This window comes from Mchenga conophoros, linkage group LG12, assembly GCF_057382185.1.
Source record: "Mchenga conophoros isolate Kocher_MC1m ecotype Shallow Benthic linkage group LG12, M_conophoros_male_GT1.1, whole genome shotgun sequence".
NCBI classification, from domain to species: domain Eukaryota; kingdom Metazoa; phylum Chordata; class Actinopteri; order Cichliformes; family Cichlidae; genus Mchenga; species Mchenga conophoros.
In genome coordinates, this window is record NC_140537.1 from 12,912,231 (window position 1) to 12,938,018 (window position 25,788).

Below are 25,788 nucleotides of genomic sequence, written 5' to 3' on the forward strand. Positions count from 1 at the left end.
CCAGCAACTGAAGATAGCACAGCGAGGGTAAAAGTGATACAGCAATTACACAGCAAATAGGACTGGGCACAATTAGCCGAGTGATTTTTTTACTCCAGGCAGAATTTCCTCTCAAAGTGTGATCATGTTAACACTGCACCAAATCAGGCGACCAAAGAAAAGCCAATTAATGGAATTTTCCACACAAGCAATGGTGATTGATTATGGGTGTTGACGCCTGTCTGTGATACTGCAGTATGAAAATGAAGTACTATGCCTCTTTGATGAGTGGGAGGAATGAGAGGCTGCCTCTGTTAAAAAAAAAAAAAAAAAAAAAAAAGGAAAATGATAGTTGGTGAGAATCAAGCCAAACCACGCTTTTCACCTCTCAGGGTTAAGATATATCAATAAAAAGTTTTAAAAATCCAGCAAATATAACTTTAAAGCTCAACCACAATCCACTCAAAAAGATCTCACGGTGAACTGTTGATACTTAAAATTTGTTCAAGCCAAAACCTCAGGGCTTTAAATGGGTGTTTGCTCGGAACCTTAAGATGATATGAAAATCCACAAGTTAATTAAATCAGTACAGACAGAAGGTTTTCTTCCAAAATCCATTCACTGAAAGAGTTTTGTAGCCTAGCGTCTCTGAATGTTTAGGTTTCTCCTCATACAACACTGCTTCCTCTCAAACTTGAAAAGTAGTACATTTAGATTTTCTGACAAGGTTGCATTTATTTTAAAAGAAAATCCAGCCACAATGAAACACTCCAAATTTGTTTGAATATAGAAAACAGGTTTTTTTCTACCAAACCAGGTAATGCTAACAGAATGGAACAAAAAGCAGAAACATCTAAAGAATAGCTTTGAATGTCCTTCAAGAAGCCAGGAGGACTATTCCTGAACACTACCTAAAGAAATGACAAAAAAGCTGCCTAAGAGACTTCAGGCTGTGTTGAATAAGGAATGTGGTCATGACAAATACTGACTTTTGAGCTTGTTAGAACTCAACAAACATTTTTTTTGTTGCTTTGTTTACTGTATTTCCATGTATGTTTGCATGCTTCAATAAATCCCTACATCTCCTTCCAAATTTCCTATCAAAACATAAAGAAATGAAGTGTGAGTCAAGACTTTTGCACAGTACTGGCTCTCATTTGCACACTAGTAAGATTTAAAATAAGTGTCCAGCTGCTGGGATACTAAAACCAATTACTTTCTCTTGGACGTCACTTCAGCTAATTCAAGCAACTTAACTGGACGTCTAACCAAGAAAGTTTTGCTTCTGTTTTAGTGAAATTTGATTACTTTATCTTTTATCTATCATTTTTATCTTAATATTAATTAGCAGCATTGTGTGTTGCACCTGTACAGTTTGTGAATTCAGCTAACTAACCATGCTTAACTCCACTCTCTTCCAAATATGATGACTTTGCCTTCAAAAACCAGCATGGGTGCTGGCCAAAACACCGAGGCAGAAGCAGTTCATCCGACCATGTGGCAGGATGAGCAAAGGTATATCAGCTGAGCCCTCAAATGATGCGGGCTGGCTTTGAGATCAGCTGATCTGCTTAGATTGCTGCCTGAAACTGATCCCGAGGCCAAGAACTAATGCTATGCTGAAAACACAGCCTAGCTCTCAACGTCACGTCGCTGTCCATTAAACGAATACACAGATACATGCACAGAAAAATCCAATGGTTTCCATTTCAATTAGAGTTAAACTGTGTGTGAACTGAGGGAAAACAACTGCAAACTTTAAGTCAAAGTGCATCTTTTGAAAGACAGAAATCTCACGTCGCACCACGGACTGCGCTGAACCATCTGTCCTGTTTGTTCGAGTGTTGCTGTCAACCTCCGTCACAGAGATCTGACAGTTTGTAGACAGTGTGTACTGAACAGTTACTCTACATATTAATTCTGGCTTGTGAGTGTTTAATGCAGAGAAACGTATGCAATGTAGTGATGACTAATCATCTGTCCTGATTAGTTCAGGATCTCACAGCTGCAGCAGTGGTTCATGCTCCACTCTGCACAGATGCCATGTGACTCTCTATCTTTGCCTTTCCACCTCTGGCAACTGCTCAAGGTCCCTCGTTTCTGCCTATCTCAGTGCTGCACAAGTTATGTTAAGCCATACGGAGGGTCATAGACAAAGCCAACCAAATAACACATTGAATTATGGCAGTAAGTACACTTCCTTCATTTACACCTCTGTTATATTTCTCTGAATATCACTTTTTTTCCTATGCAGTGAAGTATGCAAATTGCTGTACTATACATACTGCAAGGTCAGTGCTAGAGTGTGTTATATTGCATTAACTCTGAAACTGTTAATCCATGTTCTCTTTTTTTCTTTATAAGAAGTGTCCATTCACCCCAAACTGCCTCATTCCCTTTTCAAAAGAGCTTTTATTGCCGCCTCAGATGGACTGGCTTTAAATCTGCAGTTTAACCTAAAACCTGTCAAAGCAGGAACTAACTCCATGAACAAATTGCTCTATTTGGGACCAGGGAAAGAAAGCCATTAAAGTGACTGGGGGGGAGAGAGAAATGTTTCTATTTCAGACAAGATCAGAGGGAAAAGCAGAGGGTTTTCACACCACTGGAAAAAAAATCTGTTTGTTTTAAAGAAATATTTCGAAATCAGCAACACGGGGTACATTTTGTTTCAAAGCCTCCCCGTAGAGCTACCAAGCTAAACTTTATTTCAGTGATTGACATCAACCCAGTCTGCACTCCCGGCTAGTGTGCAGGAATCCAGGAAGACTAGACGATTCCTCTTAAGCCAGCTACAAAAAAAAGTGGGCTTTCTAATGTGTTGGAGAAATAGAAACTAATTATAATTTTAATTCTACAAACATTTCTCGGAAGCAGAGTTGTTCTAGAGGCAAAACTGAAAGTCGCTTTGAATTAATCCTCAATGGTCTGAGCAAAAGTGCCGCTTTTTGTTGTTGTTATTTATTTTATTTTATGGGTTTTTTTCATTGTTAGGCAGCCAGCATTATGAAACACTGTTACTGAAAAAAGGAACGTAAAGCAAAAGGTGCCCCTCAGCATATTCAATTAATCCTCGAAATTATTACACATACTTTACTTATCTAGTTCATCCAAGCTATTCTTTTGGGGTGATGAATAATGCATGAGAATGGCAGTCATCTACAATGTGACCATATTCTCTAAAGAGACCTTTCTGTGCCATTTAGATTTGTCATTAAGCCAACATGTGCTCTGAACGTTTTGTCAGAATCAGAATCAGAAAGGGGTTTATTGCCAAATGTTGAGCAGGTTTACAACATTAGGAAATTGCTGCGGTGCTTCAGTGCAAACATAGTGTCATAAATAGCACTTAAATAGACATGAAAAAATAAAAGTAGGAATAAGAATTAAAGTGCTACGTAGAAAGATATGTGCATGAGATATACATGAGATATATACATGAGAATAAGAATTAAGAGTGCTACGTAGAAAGATATATACTTGAGTGTCCTTTGGCTTTGGACAGCTGGCTGACTCATTAAGCTCAGAACTAACCAGGACGCATTTGTATATATATAAACAGAAATATCATACCTGTGATTCATTGTGACATAGAAAATGCATAAAAAGCATTTCACAAGCTGCATCCTCTTTGGAAGTAGAGGAGCATGTTATCACCTATTCCTTATCAACTTTCTGGGTTACTTCTCCTGAGTCGCTCATCTATAAGACAGTTGAGGTTAGAGCACTTGCAGGGCTAAAACAGGCTGTCTAACTGCATCCTTTTTGACACGCCTGTTTCCCCTTCATGAATTAAGTGGTTCACTTAAAAAAAACAGCAAAAAAACATGCTATTTAGCAGTGCTGCTGTGCACAGGTTTTATCAGGAAGTAAAGAGTCCCTTGGCATTGAATTTAAATCCCCTAGGTGAGTGTAATTTTTTTTAACTTGCAGGTTTAAGGTAGTGAAGGGGTATATTTTACCCCTAACCACAAACCTTTCTTGAGCAACAAGCACAGAGCGAACGCAAAGGAAAGAAAACAAAGCAAAACAAAGCCCCGAATGGAACATAAGCAACAGTCCCCTGGCTAACAAAGTGACTGGGTTATTTTCTGGCTTTCGCAGTTGCCAGATCACTATAGGAGTAAAACAATCTGGGCATTCAAAACACCACAAGCAAATATTGCTTTTGGAACAATGGTGATTTGCCGGCGTGCCGTGGCCCTTTTTTAAGGTTTTGTGTTGTTTTTCATTTAGTTGTTCATACTGTACATCATGACTCAGTTTGCCGAATAATGAATCAAGACTTGATTCTACCTGTAGCTGTAATTGTTTACGCTGGGTCTCGTTCAAACAAAATGATTATTACCTAATTAAATAGACGGCAGCCTCAGAGCAGGCTGGAATGTCGCTGCTTTTATTTGTGGATTCAGGAAAAAGTGCTATCAGCAGATAAAAGCAGACATGTAGGAGAATGCGTGTAAACGTGCACACTTGATTTGGTCATACCAATGCCATTAATATGATTAAACTCAGCTTCTGCACTGGGTTCCTGGAGCTTTATGTATTGCCGCCGCCCAGTCGTTAGAGCATGGCTCTATTTCTCAGAACATGAAGCGGTATAGCAAAAATAAATCACAAGTTCACTTCCCAGTTTCTTCTGTGAAATTGTCTGCGACTCTAGATCCCTTATCAAATAATTGATGGAATTCTCCTTATGCTTTCAGGTTTTATGTCCTGTGTATGCTTTTGAGTGAGAAAGGAGCTCAACTTTTCACTTTCTTAGTGTTTGTCTACTGTGTTATATTGCAGCAAGACCAAATGATTCTTCAGTTCTCATCTGTTTTTATTCGCAAGAGGCTTATGTCTCAGAGATCAGCCCACCTATCTGCTGGTCAGCTCACCATATACTTTCTGACATATTTCTCACTCGACTTGCCTTTGTCAATCTGCAGGCCATATCCTGAAAATTTCTTTTGACATTGGTTTCCAGCTATGAAAAAAAAAAGCTAGATAGTACAAGACTTGCCGTGTGCAATTGTTTTGTGCGTTCTACTTATGTTGTACTTTTCCTGCTACTTTTTACTTTTGTTTCAAAACTACCTGGTTGCCGTCAAGATGGCGAACCATCATGGCACATACACCCAGATGTACCTTCATTAGGTACACCTTTTCAACTCCTCATTGGTGTAATGAAATAATCAACCAATCATATGGCAGCAGCTCAATGCATCAGGCAAATAGACATGGCCAAGACTACCTGCTGAAGATCAACTCAAGCATGAGAAGCTGACAGAAAAGTGATTTAAGTGGTTTTGCAAGAGGCCAGGCTGGTCTAAGTATTTCAGAAACTATCGATCTGCTGGGATCTTCCCACAAAACCATCTCTACGGTTTACAGGGAATGGTCCAAAAAGACAAAATATCGAGTAAGCGGAAGGCCTTGTTGATACCAGAGATCAGAGGAGACTGGTTAGACTTTCACCTGACAGGAAAAAAACAAACACTCGTTACAACCGAGGTAGCAAAGCGTCTCTGGATGCACAACATGTGAAACCTTGAAGCGGCAGAAGTACACACTGGGTGTCACTTTCCTGTTAGGAAACTAAGGTTCCAATCCACGTCAGCTCACCAAAACTGGACAGTAGAAGATTAGAAAATCTGCCTGCTGTGATGAGTCTCGAGTTTTGTTGCGACATTGATGATGATCAATGACGATAGGATGAGTGACATAAAAGCATGGATCTATCTTGTATCAATGCTTCATGCTGGTATTGGAGTGAAAAATATTTTCTTGGCACATTTTGGGCTCTTTTTACTACCAACTGAGTATTGATTAACCACCAGTATCTGAGTATTGTTGCTGGCCATGTCCATCCCTTAATGACCACAGTCTACCCATCATCTGATGGCTACTTCTAGCTATGGTGTTTCCATTTGAAACCCATGTCATTTCCCTTTCCCCAACCACTTCCTCCAGCTCATCCGGGGGGGAATACCAAGGTATTCACAAGGTAGCCCAGAGGTATGGTCTCTCCCAGTAGTAAATGGACCTCAGCTACTAGGTGTTTTGGATGTATCCAAGAGGCTTTGTAGACAGATTCCCGAGCCACATCACCTCGCTCCTTTTGATGCTGAGGAGCAGCGACTCTACTCCAAGCCGATCCCGAAAGGTCGGACTCCTCACCCTATCTCTATAACTGACCGACATACCCTTTGAAAAAAGCTCATTTCTGCTACTCTAATTCCCAATCTTCTTCTTTCGGTCACTACCCACAGCTGTTGCACATAGGTGAAGATAGGAACATAAATCCAGAAGTAAATCTGAAGCTTACCTTTACACTCAGCTCTCTCTTCAACACAACAGACCAGCACCAATCTGTCTGTAAATCTCCTGCTCCACTGTCCCGCAACTTGTCAACAAGACCCCTTTGCTATTTTAAACAAAGAGTACTTGTAATATAAGTTTTCTCTGCTATAAGTTGATGGTGCACATGTTAAAGCACAATGAGAGACTCCCACCTCTTAATTAAAGGGAGCCCACATCATCTACAATAAATTTTTTGGCATGCATATAATTGAAGAGGCAATGTTGCTTCCAGTATGCAGGCTAACACAGTTTGTAGGATAAAATAGACTTATTCTGTAACAGCAATATAAGTGTTAGGTACAGACATTCTGTAAGAAATACAACCAGACAGTGAAATTCCATATTTAGACTTGTTCTGGAAAGCATCCGTTGGCAAAGAAAACATGCGGTTCCTTTACTATTGCAGGTTAAACAAACCATCCTACACATGGCATGAGCAATTAAGTATGGAGTGCAGATTACATCACTCTGAATTTTAGCAGTTGCCATGCTCCCAGAACATCTAATTACAGGGCCTTCACACTACAATCTTCAAGGTTCAGCGAGAATGCACAAAAACAGCATGAAACAAGGCGGCAATAGTAATCAAAGTCAGCCCAGCAGAGGAAAAAAAGAACACTTGCAAAGTGCTTATTACTTACACTTATCTCTGGCTTATACAAAGCAATAGTGAGCATGTCCTCAGAACGAATCATATCAAGGCCTGCATCATTGTCAGTGGATCAGAGCCAGGAAGTGGAGGAGGTTGAAGTGAGAAGGCAGCTGCTTGCTACTGTTGTAACACAAGGAATTGACAAGATCATTGTAAAATGATCACACATAACAGTGGGGAGATTTGTGGTGGGATGATGGTGTTATAAATTAAAATCCATGTTACACTTATCCTTATACTGCTGTAAAAAAAAGAAAAAGAAAGAAAGTGCTACTGGGCTTTTAAAGGAGGTAAAGACAGCTAATATTAGCCTCTCTACATGGCCTGCCAATAAAGTTTAGGGTCAATTCTACAGTTTTATTCACCTTCAGCACAGTCAATAATGCGCCTCCAGCTTACATTTTTAAACTTCTAACCCATTACACATACCATAATTCACCTCTAAGTCTCTTATGGAGGAAACTTTAAGTTATTCTTGCTTCACTCACTTAATGGCATTGTGTAACTTCTAGAAAAATACCAGGGCTTGGCATACGACCTGGTAGTAAGGGTTACCTATAGCTGTTAGCTTGCAAGAAAATCTCTCCCAATGTAGTTGCAGCTTATAAAATTCCAGTAAACATCTGCAAATCAAAACAATACCTTAATTTGTTGTTTCACTGAAGGGAACAAGCCTCACATGGATGGGCATGAAACTGCAACACCATGCAATCGTCCAATTAGTTTTGCGTCTCTAAAAAATCTATATTATAGAGAAAAATGTCTGTAATTCCTGAACAGTTTTGTTTAACCCCTCTGCACCTCAATCACATCTTGATTTAATCATAAAGCTGTCCAAATACTTATGGACCTAATTGTGTTTCACCAAACAAGAAAAGAGCGTGACCTGCTGTGGGTGGAAAGTCCAGTCATAAGCACGACATAAATGTTTGTTCAACAATGCGGTGAGATATTTCAATTCAACCAACACTGCCATCCATAAAGCAATGCAGGGTTAATAAAAAGATATGACAACTAATCAAAATTCCGAGCGGCTGGAAAAGTCAGCATTCAGTCGTCCGTTAATAAATCTATACAGTTTTATTCCCAATTTGAATTAAACTGAAAAAAAAAATAGGCTAATCCTTCGTTATCATTGGGGTCATTCTGTCTCCACTTGGTGTGGCTCTTTCCAATTTGTGTGAAATTGAGGGCTTTGGGGTTAAGAGGAGAATCTGCAGGCACAGATAGCACGTTGCAGGATGTGCCAACCGCCAGCCTTGCCCCTGTTGGCCGCGGTGACATCACAGAGTGCCACAAGGAACAATGACTCAGTATTGCCACAAATTCTACGCCGTGACTGGACATCTCTAACCCTCACCCGTCATCAGCTCACTGTCCACTCTCATGAACGCCCTAGGCTTTCATGAAGACCTCAGGCTTCTGGACAGCAAGAGAAAAGCGTCACGTGAAAATACATCTTTGCTGCATCTGCCACCGAACATCAATATCTTTGCCAGAGCCATAAAGTCAAGGAATTTTTCTTTTCCTTGTCTTCCACTGACTCCGTTCACTCAAGGGGCTTCATTAAGTTACAGCCACTCCTGCCAGACTAACTACACTGATTGTACTCCGAGGTGGCCATTACTTTCACACTGATTAGGAAGCAGTGATTGTGTCAAGACTGATTGGGGACGCACACATACGTTGGCATTCCAATTACACCAAGTACCATCTAGACAATGGTCAAAGTGTACTTCAGGTCATTTGCATTTAACTGAGTTGCAGTGCATGAACAAATGATCATTCTGTGGAGCAATTTTCCTTTTTTTTTGGTGTGTAGAAGGATTGTCTTCAAAATCAAAAGCATCACAAAAAAAATAAAAATAAAAATAAAAATTCAACTTATTTAATGAGCACCACACATTTGAAAGTGACTTTAAACTCTATTTCACCCCAGTTGCCCCAATTTGAATGCACACTGTGAACACTGTTTATGTAATATTTCTCTAGTGGGTGACTTTGTAATTGAGCTACTGTATCTAACATTTCTGAACTGCATTTTCTCATTTTTAGTCCCTCGACAGCACCTTTGTGCCAATAAATAATCATTTAGCAACTATAAGTCACTGCTGTCAGTAATGAGAAGGAAAAACAGGAAAATATGTGCGACTTTTAGTCACATCCATGCTGTCGGTATCATTATTTTGAAATTTGACTAAATTTTAGTCAAAGTTAGTCACCGTGGCGCTGCACTGTCTAATGTCAAGCTAAAGAGAAAAGGAGGAACATGAACAACTTTACAGATAATAAATATGCTGATAAAATTTTTTAATTATTATTTATTTATCCAAAGAAAGGCTCATATCAGGCTTTTTGTTTGAAATTATGAAAGGTGCTGTCACCCACCATAATTCATTCATCATGCAGCTTCATATTGGTTTTGTGTCACAGATGAGAGCGCACAACAAACTTGCTGGCGTGTGTTGTTCCATCCACAGACTACGGTGATTATACAAAAACAGAACGAACTGCTCAAGGGACAAAACTAATATGTTTTAAAATTAAAATTCTGTGGTAGTTTGGAAAGCGCCGTTCGGCATTCTGCTGCATGAGCGCACCGCTCTGAATCACAAAGAGTCGCACAGGCTCCTATTTTAACATAATCTCAGCAATCAATCAGCTACGCCACAAAGAAGTCAATGGGCCTTGACAATATGTACCTGTCAGATCATTGCCTCTAATGCATTAAGGTCTGGTGCATCTGATAGGCGGCGACATCCCAGCGTACAACCGAGAGCCAGAGTCTCTCAGATATGGTGACAGGCTTTTGTCCCGCCACCTGCCCGAGAGCATTCAAATCAAATATGAATAACCAACCAGAGTTACAGAAGTGTTTTTATACAAACAAAGAAAAAAAAATACAGTAAAAAGTACATATAATAAATGTCTGGTGGATATATAGATATATATATATAGATATCTATCTAGGGGTGCCAGTAGCAGCTGGATAGCATAGTGGTTAGACTACACGCCTTTGGAACAGAGGATCGCAAGTATATATATATATATATATATATATATATATATATATATATATATATATATATATATAGAGAGAGAGTTTGTGACTGAACAAATCTCTGCTTTTTTCCCCAATTTCCTATTTGCACTTGCAAAGAAGTTGTTGAACATGTCCATATTGTGTAAGCCTTAATGCAGGATATATTACACAGATATCTAATATTGTGTGATGCCGTCTCCCCCCAAATGCTCCTGGGCTGATGGAATTTTATTAATGCATTGAATATAATAACATAATCAGCTTCTTGGTCTGGTGTGTCGGAATATCTCATGATTCAGGAGCTTTCACATAACCGTACATAGTGCAAAAAAAATTTTTTTCTCCCCCTTCCCTTTCATGTAGAATAAAAATATGCACCTACAATGATAGGATGCAACAACATTTGCAGTAAGGAGACAGGGCTACGGTAGAAAAATGAAAATGCATTGTGAATTCTAAGGGATGGTATCTGCAAGGAATAAAACGTCCAATCATGATAGCATTTAGACACTTGAGCAGACCTTGTGGGGTAGTTTCTTCGCACCCTTAGAGTCATAAATTGTTTAAAAATGTCTTGTAACATTACCCTGTTGGCTTTGCATTAAAGCCCACTGAGTAAACCTACAACATCGAGGCATATGTTTGCTGTTGTTTACAACGTTTTAGAGAACAGAGGAACTGAATACTTTTTTTTCCAAGCGAATGAATGAAGATTTTTAGAGGATGTGTTAAGTATCTTCTTGGAGCTTAGAGACTACACTCACCAGCCTCTTAGTTACACCTTGCTAATGCCAGGTTGGACTCCCTTTTGCCTTCATAGCTGCCTTATTTCTTAACGACACAGATTCAACGAGGTGCTGGAAACATTCCTCAGAGATTTTGGTTCATATTGAGGTGAAAGCATCACACAGTTGCTGCAGATTCCATGGTAAGAGTCTCCTGTTCCACCACATCCCAAAGGTGCTCTATCGGATTGTGATCTGGTGACTGTGGAGGCTATCTGAGTGCTCTTAAACTCAGTGTCAAGTTCAAGAAACCAATTTCAGATTGTTTGATTTTTGCGATATTGCGCATTGCCATTACCAGAAGACAGGTACACTGCGGTCATAAATGGTCAACAACAATACTTGGGTAAGGCTGTGGCATTTAAACAATGATCAGTTGGTATTAAGAGATCCGATGTGTGCAACAAAAATATCCCCCACACCATTACAGCTTGAACTGCTGATAGAAAACAAGACAAATCCAGGCGTTTGGGATATTTACACCAAATTCTGACCCTGCCATCCAAACATTGCAATAGAAAAGGACCTGTTGGACCAGATAATGTTTTTAAATCTTCTACTGTCCAACTTCGGTGATCTTGTGTGAACTGTAGCCTCAGTTTTCTATTCTTAGCCGTCATGACCGACACCTGGTGCATTCTTCTGTTGCTGTAGCCTATCTGTTCAGAGATGCTCTTCTGTATGCCCTGCTTCTAATGAGTGGCTGTTTGAGTTCCTGTGCCTCACTATCTGCTCGAAGCAGTCTGGCTATTCCCCTCTGACCTCAGGCATCAAGAAGGCATTTTCACCCAGAGAAATGCTAGACGTTTTCTCTTTTCAAGACCATTTTCTATAAACCCCTAGACACGGTTGTATAGGAAAATCCCTGTAGATCAGCAGTTTCTGAAATACTCAGACTAACCACTTAAATTACTTTTCTTCCCCGATTCCGATGCTCAGTTTGAACTTCAGCAGGTCCTCTTTCGCATATCTACATGCCTTAACGCACTGAGTTGCTTTCATATGATTAGCCGATTAAGGTGAATAGGTGTACTTAATGAATTGGTCGTAATCCCTTTGATTGTTATGTCTAGAGGATGGATTACAGCCGCATTCTGTAAACAAATGCATGACAATACATCCGAGTGGAGGAATCCTGATGAATTTGATGACCCTCTGGATTTAGTAGTATACAAGAACGCCTTTAGCAAGAGGACAAAGTTTATACTTTTCCAGCCAAATATCTCAACATCCACATTGATATACTGGTGCAAAATGACAACCAGGAATTCACACATGTTGTTGTTGTCACTGCGAACTATCAAAGGGTCAGCGAGGTCATGTGCATGTCAACGAGCTCAATCCTAAATTAGTTACCGATGCAGCTTTAGCCCGTCAATAATGACAAATTCTTTTATTGACAATAAAAATAAGTGCAACAGTTTGTAGTTTCCCCTCGTTTTCACCACTCTTAGTGTCGAGCACACGGTCTCACCGTGACCTTAGCCAACAGAGACACTATTCAACTATTCACCGATGAAAGAAAACAAACACAGCATCAGCATGTTCATCGCACATTCACATCCCCTCTTTTTAAAAGCTTTTACACAGGTTTCCACCATTCGCCTCCCCAAATTATGAAAATTGATTGAATGCGAGATCACAGCAGTTACAAAGAGCCAATTAAGCAGGGCAGATGTGCTTTGTGGAAATATTACAGGACATTAGTCTGATGTTTTTGAACTTGCAGGGGCAAAAACCCTCTTTCGACTCAGTGATTGGAAAGCTGCATGCCTCCCACACGCACTTTAAGTATAATGAGCGTAAAAGAACAGTACGAGGGATTTAGATGACAGTCCACCTACTCAGCGCGCTTCAAAAAATGGTCATTAAGCAAACAAAGGTGCAGATTTTGACACACAAACGTATGGCATAAATCACTCGCGAGTGTTGGAACTGAAAACCACGGGGAGTTTAAACACAGCTCATGTCAAACTACTACTGTGATTTTCTTTTCCTTTCTCCTTCCATGAAGGGAAACCACGGAAACCACCCAAGCCACGCCAAATTGGATTTGAGAGAAGGGGGGGGGTGACGGCTCTTTTTATCAGTGTCCTCTGTTGTAAAATTCAAGCGACTTTGTGCACCACAGCAAGAGCGATGCACAGATAGCCTTGATGAAGAATAAATACAAAAAATTAGAAATTAAAAAAGCCACTACTGTTCCTTTCATTTCTTTCTGATCTCTAAATCAACACCACAACTGATGAATGGCAGCAAAAAAAGAAAAAGAAATGACATTAGGGGGTTTATCCAGCGCATGGCCACTTAAGACATACTCATTTACTTCAATATGCTTTGGTTACAAATATAATTAAAAAGCTGTCAAAGATCTAAAACAAAAATCTTTTCAGTGCAGTGGAATCGAAGCTGACATGAAAATATCCACCCGACTGTTGATGAAATCAATCCTTTTGCTTGAGTGGACAATGTGTTCAATTCCACGTCAAAACTCCAGCTGAATTTCAATCAGACAGTGTTGAGCCTAACGAAATGAGACACAGACACATGAAAGGATCCAGACAAACACATGCCACTCACAATTTAGCAGCACAGCTTAAAGACAAACATAATCAGTCCATCAATCAAGCCGCGAATGCTAAAAATTGTTCTCCATAAAGACTGTATTTCACCTCTCTGGCTCATTTTTTTTTTCTTGACCGAGGACATGAATTGCAGGGTTTACAGGACTGCCAGGGGCAAAAGAAGTAGAGCTGGATGTGTGCCACAGCACTGGGGCGAGGAACCACAGCAGTGGATGTTTCTGAAGACAATCACAGATAAAACCTCTCCACTGAGAGAGGGTTTAAGAATCTCGGCTGGGTAAGTAAATGTTCTGAAATAAAATTTCTACAGAACGACTTCAATCGTCTTGATGGAGATGCCGAGGCATGAGGACAGACACATGGCAGCAACAAGAGACAGCATGGGCTGTGTGCTTAGTGCTCAAAGATGTAGACCAAAGGCTATCCTTGCTTGATCTCCTTTGGATCTTGTTAAGCTCAAGGATAAAACTAAAGGAGGGAAGATTGAAAATTCTTCTCAGGAATCCCACTGAGGTGTCCCACTGGAACGCACCTGGTGGCTTCAATTAAAGGACGGGACACTTGTTTTGTATGTTTTTTATTAACAAAACATACAAAAAATGTTAAGTCTCCATCCTTTTATCATAATAACATTTTATTCTGCAGATTTGCTTTGAATATTCTAGGGCCAGGAAACTCAACACCCTGATATAATTTGCAGTTGTTGAAACAAAGGGTTTTTATCACAGTCACACTAGAACACCAGGTTTCCATCCCTAATCGTGGCTTATTATGCTGCGCAGACATTTTTCTAGCACGGATCTGATCCTCTCATTTCCTGGAGTGTGTTATCAATTTTCATCACTATTCACAGTAAGAAGCTGTGTCCTGCAGGTTTATGACACACAATCCTCAATTAGGATCACACTGTGTAAGGCCTTAGCACATGGCAAATATTATTACAGTATACTTCAAGCCAGTGAGCCAGCACTGGAAAGAGAGGTGCTGTTACATAAGAATAATCCTCATGAGCTCCAAGATGTATCACCGAGGCGCACATGCACAATGGACCTCTAAGATGCAATTTTGGAAAGATTGTTTCTGGAAACTATGACCTTTAATTCTGCAGGAAACCAGCGCAAGTGTTTCTTAGACCATAACAGATACACTGCCGGCTGCAGATTCTATGTAATTACAATAAGATTGTGATTCTAGGTCTTACTGCAGTGAACAAGGATTGCATATTCATTCACTGAAAAATGTGTTGTTGTTTCTTTCATTTGCACAAGAAAAAAGGGAGGAAAAAAAGTTTTGCTTTTAATTAAAGACATGCCGTGAAAAACTCTTCTTTTGGGTATGCTGGAAAGCTGCTAGAGCCAGGCATCATCTGGAGAAAAAGTCCCATTGGAGGACCGGTTAAAATTTCCAGATTGCATTTTAGTTTAAACCCTTTTCCCACAAGACAGAAGGGATTCATTAGCCAGACCACCAGCTGCCTTCAGATCTATATATCCTGGCCGCCAGGCAGTCAAAAAGGATGTTGCTGTTCTCCTCCCAGTGGCACTAATTGACTGATGCAATGTGGAAAATGACATTTAAATCATCTTTTTCTCCCCCCACCAAGAATCCATATAAAACGCAGAAATTCCTACTAAAAACATATTAAGTGACACCTCAAAGAGATTGGGACTGATGTTGTGAAGCTATATGAAGAGCTCTCATCAATGCAACTCTCCTAAGTTTTCCCATGAAATAAATATGGGCTTGGAGATGAATTTTATGTAATAACTTAAGTCAAGAGTCGATACAACCCCAGTGCTTCTGTTGCACAAGATAATCCTTGTCATGTTGAAATATTGATGAGATAAGTGTTATTTAAAGCCAGAGCTGCTCTGGGTTCATCGTACAGGTGCAGAGCCACTGCAGCGAGGTCTTCGGAATCCATAATATATGACTGAACACATCTGAACTGAATTCTTGTTGGGGAATGTAAGCGTACACGCAGATGAGACAAGCAGGATGTTCGCTACCCTGCATCACCGTGTATCTCACGCGGTCCCCTGTGTGACAAAAATCACGCTACTTGGCTCCAGTTCGTATTAAACTTACTTGAAATCTTTGTTTAACAAAAGCCTGGCTCCTCAGTCGGCACAGTGGGCGTAAAGACACATAGGCTAAAAGGTTTAAAATGCTTACCTCCCAAAAGTAACACCACCGACTGAAGCGCAAGGATGTGCAACATGTTTCTCTGAGCCGTTAAAAAACACGAATTCCCCCAAAAATTAGTGCGCAAGCCGATGCGTGTTAGTTCAAAGAAGAGCATCCTACGTGCAGTGTGGTTTCTAAAAATGAAGAATGAAAACACGTCTTTTCATGCTGCAATCGTTAGTTTCCAAACGCTGAACAATCATAGTTCGAGTGAGCAGTTTTGAAAGTCTGATCTACTTGTTTTTGTCAGGAAAATTCAAGAACTGAAGAGAAAGAACTTCAGCTTTGCTTCGGTCTCTCCAGCATTTTTCTTTTTAGAAGAGATAACGCTTAGATTACTGGCGAAAGACCAGTTATGACACATTTTCACAACGATTTTGTGTTTGTTTTATAGCGGGGTTTTTTTTATCCCAAGAAGCGCAGAAATCCTCTGTCCTCAGACGGTCAGTTTTTCCAGCTCCCTTCTTTCTGCATCACCGGGCTCCTGAAGCTGGCTGTAGTGCGTAAAGTCCGATACTTTCCGTCCATCCTCGTGTTAAGGCGAATTATCTAAAAGTAGAAAAGTTCAAGTCCCGGCATAGATCAGCGTACATCCACACCCAGACAGCTTTTCGTGAAGTCCTGAGCCAGAGGAGAGCGCGCAAGAGGTCCGTATTCAGCGTTCAGCTTCCACTTCTAATGACACTTTGGCACCAGGTGATTCATATATTCAGCGAAAGTCCGGATTCAAGTCATCGTTCTTCTATGTTTATGCAGACAGACTGCAGTTTGTGGAGCTTACGCATTGTCACCCCGTCCAATGCGCGTCGAGGGGACCAGAAGGAAAGACATAACAGACACAGAGCGGGGGCGTTTGGCGCTCCAGGAACATCATATCATTGATGCCGGGAGTAAACATATTTTAATTCATCACTTTTGACCAGCTGAGTTTGCATTAAAGCATCTTCCTAAAACAACAACACCGAAAAAAACTAATATGTTCACCCTGTCAGTTTTAAATCAAAATCAGACAGTGGCACGTGTGTTAAATAACCAACACGTCTGGTGACGTCGCTGCCCTTTGCGTGCAAAAACAATGATTTTAAAAGTTGTCATCGGACATTTCGAATTTATTGGATGATTGCGCCACTTGTCAGGCACCAGCGACCCTGTGCGGCACGAAGAGTGAACTGAAAAACTTGCGCCGCTCGTGTTTGATAACGCAAACCTTTAACGCTTCGGGTAATTAATATTAAAATACAATTACGAAAAAAAGAAATGACAGTGGGTATAGAAAAGTAAAAAGCACCAGTCTGATGACATCATTCGCGGTATGGTGTCTGCATCCTGAGAGAGATGCACTCAATCACCGCAGTAGGCTCAGATATGGCTGCAGTGCTCACCGAGTTTCTCGCTCCTTTGTTGTATTTTCACACAATTTCCAGTGAGCCATCTCCATTCATTTATTCATTCAATTTTCCATACTTATTCCCATTCAGGGCCACGAGGAACATATATTCAGCTCCACCACAAATGGCCCTTTTCTGCAGAGCCATCTAATATAATAAAGATTAGAAATTTATATATATATATATATATTTCCCTGCAAGCAGTCCAGCAAACAAGCATGTGTTGACATATCAGTTCCAATGCAATTTGACTTAGCAGTATACAGTGCTGGTGTTATTTGACATTGCTTTTGTTCCACTTCCATTGATGGGAACATAATTGCGGCTGCCAGTGAATTCATTATAATTGCAACCCAGAAAATGAACTAAAATATGGATTATTACTGTAATCTGGTAATTGATTAAACCATGAACCCCACAGCAGTTTTTTCCCCTCCCTCTCTAAGCAGATTAGACGGTGTTGTGAAGGAAAGATAAAGAAAAATCCATGAAGACTAAATAGAGATGTATGAGATGACTCACCAACAGTGCAGTCATTCGTTTCCACAAGATGCGTTTCATCACTGTCCCTGCCTGTAAGTGCTGTGATCGCTGTAAAGTAATACCTATATCACTGATTTTCATTTTGAGTGTGGGAAAAGTGTAGTTGTGGCATTTTTTTAAGAAACAAAGAGAAGCAACACTTATTATTCAGTCAACTCTAACATTACTCGGGTGCAGTTTATGACATTGTATCTCAGCTCCACTTATTTCAGGTTAACTACTAAGTTGAGGTCTACAGTGCAAGGTCTAAATGCACAAGAAATCATTCTCAAAGAAAACTACAATACTTTCATTCACACACAGCATATAGCTATTGTAGTCCTGGTTATTCTGGTTTGGTGCTGTGAGTGTTCTGTGCAGGTACCAGAGAGTTTGAAACATCTTTCAGCACTAAATCATTGTTAAAGCTTTTGTGTTAAGTCGCCCGTTCTGGTTCACTTCAAATTCCATTTTTGCTTATGGAACTAAGACTTTACTTCCTTCTTAATGCGTGCAATTTGATGCTGGAAAAAAATTCACTCTGGTACAGCTGCAAAAAGCATTAGAGGTACAGGGAACAAAAGTGTTGATGTAGAACAGTCACTTCCCTAGCTGTAGCTGTAATGGTGGGCTGGAAAAGCACTCACACAAATGCTGGTAGCTGTCCAAAAGTAACCCCCTTCTAGGACCTGACACTCACTTAAATCCCTTGAAGACCACGATATACTGAGGTCTGTTCGACGGCTGGAAATCACAGGGTGCACCAGACAGACCCCGAGTGGCTTCGGTTACATCGTATATAGCTGTGCAAGTCATTAAATAAGCAGAGCCCCTGTCGGTTCTGCACATGGTAAGTCCATTTCCTGAGCTAAAATGACCAAAACATTGACTGCTGTGAAAGCTCACATACTATCCATCTCTTTCCAAAGGTCGATAAGGCACATTTGATTTGGAAAACCGGAGTTTTCAAAAGAGGCAGCGCTATTGCAGGCATTGTTTAAAGAGATGTCTAAGAGGGAAAAATACAAGCGATTTTGTCTTGACAGATGTGCCGTTTAGACCTCTCTGAGGACAGGTCTTAAGACTTTGATGTCTGCAAAAAGGTCTCAACCCTTTGATGTCTTGAAAAAGATCTGTAAGCTTTCATGCCTTGGAAATAGACCCAAGACTGAAATGCCAGACACGTTTAGATACAACAAACTATATTTCCACTTTCAGTTACCTGTCAACGCATTTGACTTTGGAATGTTAAGCAGTTTTGTTTCCTGTAATGGCACGGCTTTTCTGCCAAGAAGAAGGGGAAAAATACTTGCGGCTATATAATATACAGCACTGTGCAAACATTTTATATTCTAATCCATCACGCAATACAATTCAAGTCTCACTATAAGATTCATTCTGCAGCATGACGGCCCAAAAATACCACCAGATTCATAAACAATCATCGTTGTGAGGCAAGAAGCAGAAGGAAAAGCCTATTACAGATTGCATGACCTCCATGACGTCATGAAGTCAGTCTGGAATCACCCAAAAAAAGAAGCAAATCAAACAGCTCAAAATCCACAGAAGAACTGCAGAAAAACCTTCCTGCCAAGTACCATAAACCTTTACCTAGAACTGCTTTAAAGGCAAATGGTTGCCTTCAGTTTTTTTCTATCCGCAGCACTTCCTTTTAACTTAATTGACACATAAAACTAATTATAGTAGACTCATTTTGCTTTCAGTGCTTAAAACTTTTCCAGACTGTACCAAACAGAGAAGTTGAAGCAGACTGTATCCTTTTCTTCTTTTCTTTTTTTGACATTGTCACCCTGCGACCTGCAGCCGGTCCCCTGAGATATGGACTATTCTGTCCTCTGCATTATCCATAATGAATTGTCCGTTGTGTCTTCTTTTTGGGTGGTATCCTTCATTCATGACCTTAACCTGCCTCAGCAGCTTGTCCTCTAGTCATTTGGTCGACAGAAGGCCCAAATTCATCACCACCTTTCATTCTCATTCTCTGGCCTATCTGATCTATGATAGCATTTATAATAACTGCTGCAGAATGCCCCGTCACCCTCTGTGCCTTGCCCACTCGTGGCCTGCACAGATTACCACCAGCCATTCAGAGACCATTAAAACTGTATTTACTTATCAGCCTCTCTGGGGCTGTCACTCTGTTTTCAAGACTGATGCCCAAAGAGTGACCTTCAGTCCTGAACAGGTGTAACAGGGCAGCCCTTAGCGGCTGGAAACACAGTGAGACAGACCAAGGCAAGTGTAGTGGAACAAAGTATTTATTCGCTATACGGCTCTCCTTACAACAATTAACTTGTCGAGCTTCTTTACAGCACAAAAATCCATCCTCTAATGACAACTGGCAGCCTTAAATATGTTCAGCTGTCACAGACTTAACCATTATTCCACTCTCAGGTAAATTCTTAAATCCCAACCTTCCACCACAGTATACAATATATCAATAAGAATAAATAAATACATAAATACATCTTCACATTTACATATTAATAAATATTTCACACTTTAATGTTACACAAAACCCAATATTATAAAAACCCAGAAACCCAAGCACAAAAAGATTCACCACACTCTCTTTACCAATGGTCTCTCCCGGAACCTTTAAATGGTGTCTGGACCCCCGGGGAAACATTTGCCCAAACACCTTGAAGAGGACACAGGCAAGAAAGGTGAGTAATCATTAACTTACAAACGCTTATTTGCAACACTTTTCCCTAGATTTCACACACACATTTGCATTAGTTTTCCTTATTGGTAAACCTTAATCACAATCTCAATCACCATTCTTCTCTCCTGACAGACAACCACCACATTCCTTGATGAGGAGCAGCTGTGCAGGATCTGAAACAAGGCCACCAACTGATTTTAAAATTCCCAATAAATAGTCAATAAATATTTAAACTTCTTGTGTGCAAATCCATGCTTAAAGTGCAATGCTACATAAAGTGCTTGATAAGGTGCTTTTAATAAAGTGAAAGGTGTGCTCTAAAGTGCTATACAGACAATACAATATAAATAAATGCAGTAAGGGAGTCCTCTTCCTTACAACAGGTCACTAGCCTCATTTGTCCTTTATTTGCTGCCTAAACTCTCCTGAAAGCAATGTTTGTGCCTCACAATAACACAAATCAAGAATTCAGTAACTGGAAATAGAACAAAGAAGACAAAACCTTATGCTTCCTATATTCATTTTTTTTATAGTAGTTTTACACTTGTACTCTTAGGCAATAGACATATTTGCTTTCTAATGAAGCATTATTGATCCCACTCTCATATGTGCATGCTCTACCGGCTTGCTGATTGCAAAGAATGGGAAAAAATGGATATACAGCAAGCATGGTCGTGTCTTCAGAAATCTACCTGCAATTAGCTTCAAAGCTCGCTGACTAATGTTGAATGTTGAACGTGTAAAAACTAAAAAACTACAGGGGTTATGTGCCACACTGGTTCCTGGAAAGTAGTTTAAGTCTGGGTGACCGGCTGTCAAAAATGTCACAGCATTTATTTTAATTATTTCTATGAATGCATGATTTGATTTGGGGGGCCAGAACTTTACTGTTTTGGCTCAGTGCATCTCATTTTGGGGTTTTTTTCCCCATTGAAAACCTTGAATTCACAAAAAAATATTAATATATATATATTCCAGAGACTGAACAGAAGTCTGTCTAACCTCTCACTTCATTTAAAGCCTCAGTAAATAGTTATCCAAGCACTTTACTGTCTCAATCATTAGTTTAAAGTTTTATTTAATATAACGCAGTATTCTTTTTGTAAAGGCCAATTGGTATTAAAAAAACACAACAAAACAGGAAAACAGGCTATGCTCTGTCCTACCAAGTCATCATATAGGAGTTCAGTGTGCTGGGTTTATCCTTTACAAATGCATAGGAGCAGGTTTGTGCAAGCTGCCATGTTTCCCGTTATTTTGAATACAGCAGCCAAAATGAGCATCGTCATTCCACCTAATTGTGTTTCTTCCTAATTGCCAAGAAACCAGCAGCATATGTACTATGCCTTATAAGTAACTTTTAATTTAATAATCACAATTAGCTCTTTCAAACAATATGTGAATATCTGACATTTCTGTGTTTTTCAGCATTTCTTTCTTATTGTCATTCTCCTTCTCCATGACTGCTTCCTCATTTCCACCTTATCCTCTTCCTCCTGAACTGAAGTCAAGACCTTAACACATGAAAACTTGCATAAACATGTGTATTTATATCTGATACTGTTGCAACTGTCAGAAAATTAGACATCCAACCCTCCCGTCTCTGCAGCTGACAATGAGCCAGCTAAACAACAACAGCTGGTTATAAGCTAACACTGTGCCAGCTAATATTAGGCTCAAGTGTCCTAAAAATCACACTTTCCTTCCAATAAACAGTTTGATTACATTCTGAGAGCATACACTCACTACAGATGAATGAGTTGTTTGTCCTACAGCAGCCACCATAGGAAGGATTATGCACTTGAATTTTGTAATTCATTATTATCGGGTTGTCCTAAAAGCTCCCCAAAAAGCCTTCATTCAATCTAAAATGCTGCAGTGAGAGTACTGACAGGAACTAGAAAGAGAGATCATATTTCCCCCATTTTGGCATTCTTCACTGTCTCACTGTTAAACCCAGAATCAAATTTAAAATCTTTCTCCTCAGATATAAGGTCTTGAAAAACCACGCTCAGTCTTATCTTAAAGAACTCATAGTAGCATGTCACCCAGACTGAGCACATCACTCTCAGACCGCTGGCTTACCTTTGGTTTGTAGAGTATTTAAAACTAAATACTCTGTGGAACCAGCTTCCTGTTTGGATCTGGGAGGCAGACACCCTCTCTACTTTTAAGATTAGGCTTGAAATTTTCCTTTTTGATAAAGCTTATAGTCTGGCTGGATCAGGTGTCCCTGAATCGTCCCTTGAGTTTTTCTGCTGCAGGTCTAGGCTGCTGGGGTCTTCCAGTGATGCACTGAGTGTTTCTTCTTCACTTACTTTTGTCACTCACTATGCGTTTATATACGAGTCTGTATTTAATATTTTCTTGTTTTTAATGTCTGGCTCTGCTCCACAGCATCTTTTGTCCTGTCTTCCTCCCCTCACCTCCAACAGGTCACAACAGATGGCCAACCCCTCAGTGAGCCTAGTTCTGCTGGTGGTTTCATCCTGTTAAAAGGACTTTTTCAAGTGCCAAGTGTTCGCTGATAGGGAGGCATTTGATTATTGGGGTTTTCTCTGTATTACTGCAAGGCCTTTACTTTACAGTAAAGGCTGCCGTTGCGATTTGGTGCTATAAAAATTACACTAAATTGAATTAAATTGAATCTGGGTAAGAATACAGAATTCATCTGACTGCAAGTTCCAATTTAGTGACATCTAGTGGTGATATTTTACACACTGTACCTTTAAATGAAGTGTTGCCGTTATCGCCACCAGCTTTGAAGTTTTTAAATGTCATGCTGTAACACCTAAAAGACAAAAGTTACAGTTCTTTTGAACTGTAGTGACCACCATCGTTAATACCTCAGTGAATTACACTGTTTGCTTCAAAGTACATTGGCCCGAGCTAAGCAGTTCCTATTGTTGCTGTTGGGTTAGCTGCAAATGTGCCATTATATTTGACTGACAGCTGAGCAATCACGATAGCATAAATGAGACAAGGTGAACTCTTCTCATTCTTCTTAACACACAGTCATTTCTTATCAGCCAGAATGTGTCATGGTCTACTTTGGGTGCGCTTAACTTCCTCTGACCTTTAAAAGGGCTGATTATTTCCACCCACAATCTTCACTCAGCAATACGCTGCCAGCACAAAAGGATATTAGGCCCAGACCTGCTGGTCTGATAATTCCAGCTCTCACGGTAGCACTGAGGGAACCAAACCCACAATGCTTTGCCACTCTATTATCATTTCACTGCCTTCATCGTCACCTTCACCTCTGGTATTCTCTCACCTTTCAACTCAGCACTATTTGATGAAAAGAGAGTGTACCTAAAAGGGAACCAACAGGTCTAAATGTTTAATAGATTCTTATTCTACTCTCGGTAATCTCGTAATCACGGGTTCAAGGGGGGTCACATCTATCACCCGGGGAACAAATAAAAGTCTTATTGTGTCCCGCTTCCTTTCACCTCAAGAGGAAATGTGAACCAGATAAATGATGGCCTTGTTTCAAGAGAGGCTCAATCTGCTGCCAACGATTTGTGGCCAACAAAGTAATTTCGATACCGTTCTTTGTTTTGATAGATGAGGCCAAAATTTAATATAGAGCCAATTTACTCGTATAGGAATGGAACTGCAGTTATCTCCCCTCTTTTCTTCCTCCCGGTTTGCCTCACGCCCTCCAATCCAGCTCAAAATTAGACGTCAAGAAAAGGACAAACAGCACAAAGGATGATATTTTTGACAAAGCTTTGCTCTTAACTACGACCATTACTCTTCAGTACCTGGAATCCCACCGAGGCGTTTCATCACACACGGGACCGTGGGCGCTTAAATGACTGTATCACTGTGAATGAGTGTTTTGCAAATTCATTTTTTTCTCCTACGGCGGTCTTGTGAAAGTGGCTTAGAGCTGTTCTCCTAAAGCTATTTCAAGTGTCATGCGTTGATACCCGCGGGGACCTGACACGCCGTGCTTTGAGAACAACAGTGACATTGGTGATGCCGTAGTGAGGTTTGTAAACTTCCTCAAGAACATCCATTAATGCTGAGCCTGATACCTGGGAGGGGGGTCCTGCGTTTGAAAAACACTTTTTTTTCACGGTCTAATGCGTGATGTGCGTTGTGCCACCTGCCTCTACTGTCGTCTAACAAGCAGCAGTATGCTCCCGTGACCACATGGTGAGAGTTGGAAAAATAGCTTGTCTACTTCACCGGGGGGCTCTGACAGGTATGCGCACAAAGACTTAAGAACTTGTCAGCGGCAGTTTTGTGAAAGGAAAGGTAAGGAAGTTTATTCATGAGCACACGCCTTGAAAATCCAGAGTAAATTAAGTGTGGCTGGAAAACAGCAAAAGAGACTTCACCCTCATTAGAGAGATTATGAACAGGCTGCCATCCGTTCAGGGAACAACGCCTTATTGATCGGGTTACTTGGATGTGAAAACAGTAATTGTCTTGAAAGTGACAAAATTAGAATTAATCAAACTTTGATTAAACTATTGCATCCTGTTTCCGCTCCAGAGGACAAGCCCGCGGGATGCCAGAGAGAGTCTCCCTGTGATGCTTGTTTGAGATTCCGCTCAAGTCCACATCTACATGATAGGTTGTGTTTGCGTTCATGCACATTTAAAACCATTCACTCATGGGTGTGATGTATAGTAACAGGTCTAGGATGTAGTTTGTGTGCCGATGCTGCTCTACTGCCACCTAAAGGCAGAATTTGTATCAAAGGTTATTTAGACAGCAATCATGCTCAAAAAATGAAAGGAACGCTTTTTAATCAGAGTAAAGCATCAAGTCAGTTAAACTGCTGGGATGTTGATCTGGACAGTTGAGTAGCAGAGGGGGTTGTTAATTAGTTTCAGCCGTTTTAGTGTTAATGAAATTAATACCAGGTGCACTAGAGGGACAACAATGAACCATCCCCCCAAAAATTAGTAGTTTTACTGATGATGTTAGGGACAATTTTTCTCTTCTAATCTTTTCTGCCTGTTTTTTCACTAATTTTTCATTTGGTGAGGATCAGTGTCACTATTGATAACACAAGACGATACCTGGACCCTACAGAGGTCCAACTCATCCAGGGTGGCACATCAATTCATGCCACTGCCAGAATGTTTGCTGTGTCTCCCAGCACAGTATTGAGAGCGTGGTGAACATTCCAGGAGACAGGCTATTACTCTGGGAGCGCGGGACAGGGTCATAGAAGGTCCTTAACCCATCAGCGGGAGCAGTATGTGCTTCTTTGTGCAGGGAGGAGCAGGAAGAGCACTGCCAGAGCTACAAAATGACCTCCAAAAGTCCAGTGTTATGAATGTCTCTTACCAGACAATCAAAAACAGATTTTATGTAGGTTGGCCTGAGATCTCGACATCCTCTGGTGGGCCCTGTGCTCACTTTCTGGAACTCTGGAGCCCAACTGGCAGGTCCACCGGTGTCATCCTAAGCACATGTGACAGATGTGTAAGGGTCTGGAAAAGCTGTGGAAAACATTATGCTGCCTGTGACATTGTTCAGCATGACTGGGCTCATTGTCAGACCCTGCATTGGTGCAGTGCGCCTTGGGTTCCTCCTGGTGCATGACAATGCCCAGACTCATGTGACAAGAGTATGCAGGCATTTTCT

The 25,788-nt window shown here is 40.5% G+C and overlaps 1 protein-coding gene across 1 annotated transcript in view; it reads right to left on the reverse strand.

Annotated features, from left to right (window-relative positions):
- Nucleotides 1-16,446, reverse strand: part of LOC146562210 (transmembrane protein 132C) — a 180,489-nt gene extending 164,043 nt beyond the window's left edge. Inside the window, exon 1 of the mRNA XM_085293775.1 lies at nt 15,568-16,446. Coding sequence (XP_085149901.1) covers nt 15,568-15,694 — 127 coding nt within the window. The 5' untranslated portion in view covers nt 15,695-16,446. The remainder of the gene's footprint in view (nt 1-15,567) is intronic.
- Nucleotides 16,447-25,788: the final 9,342 nt, after the last annotated feature.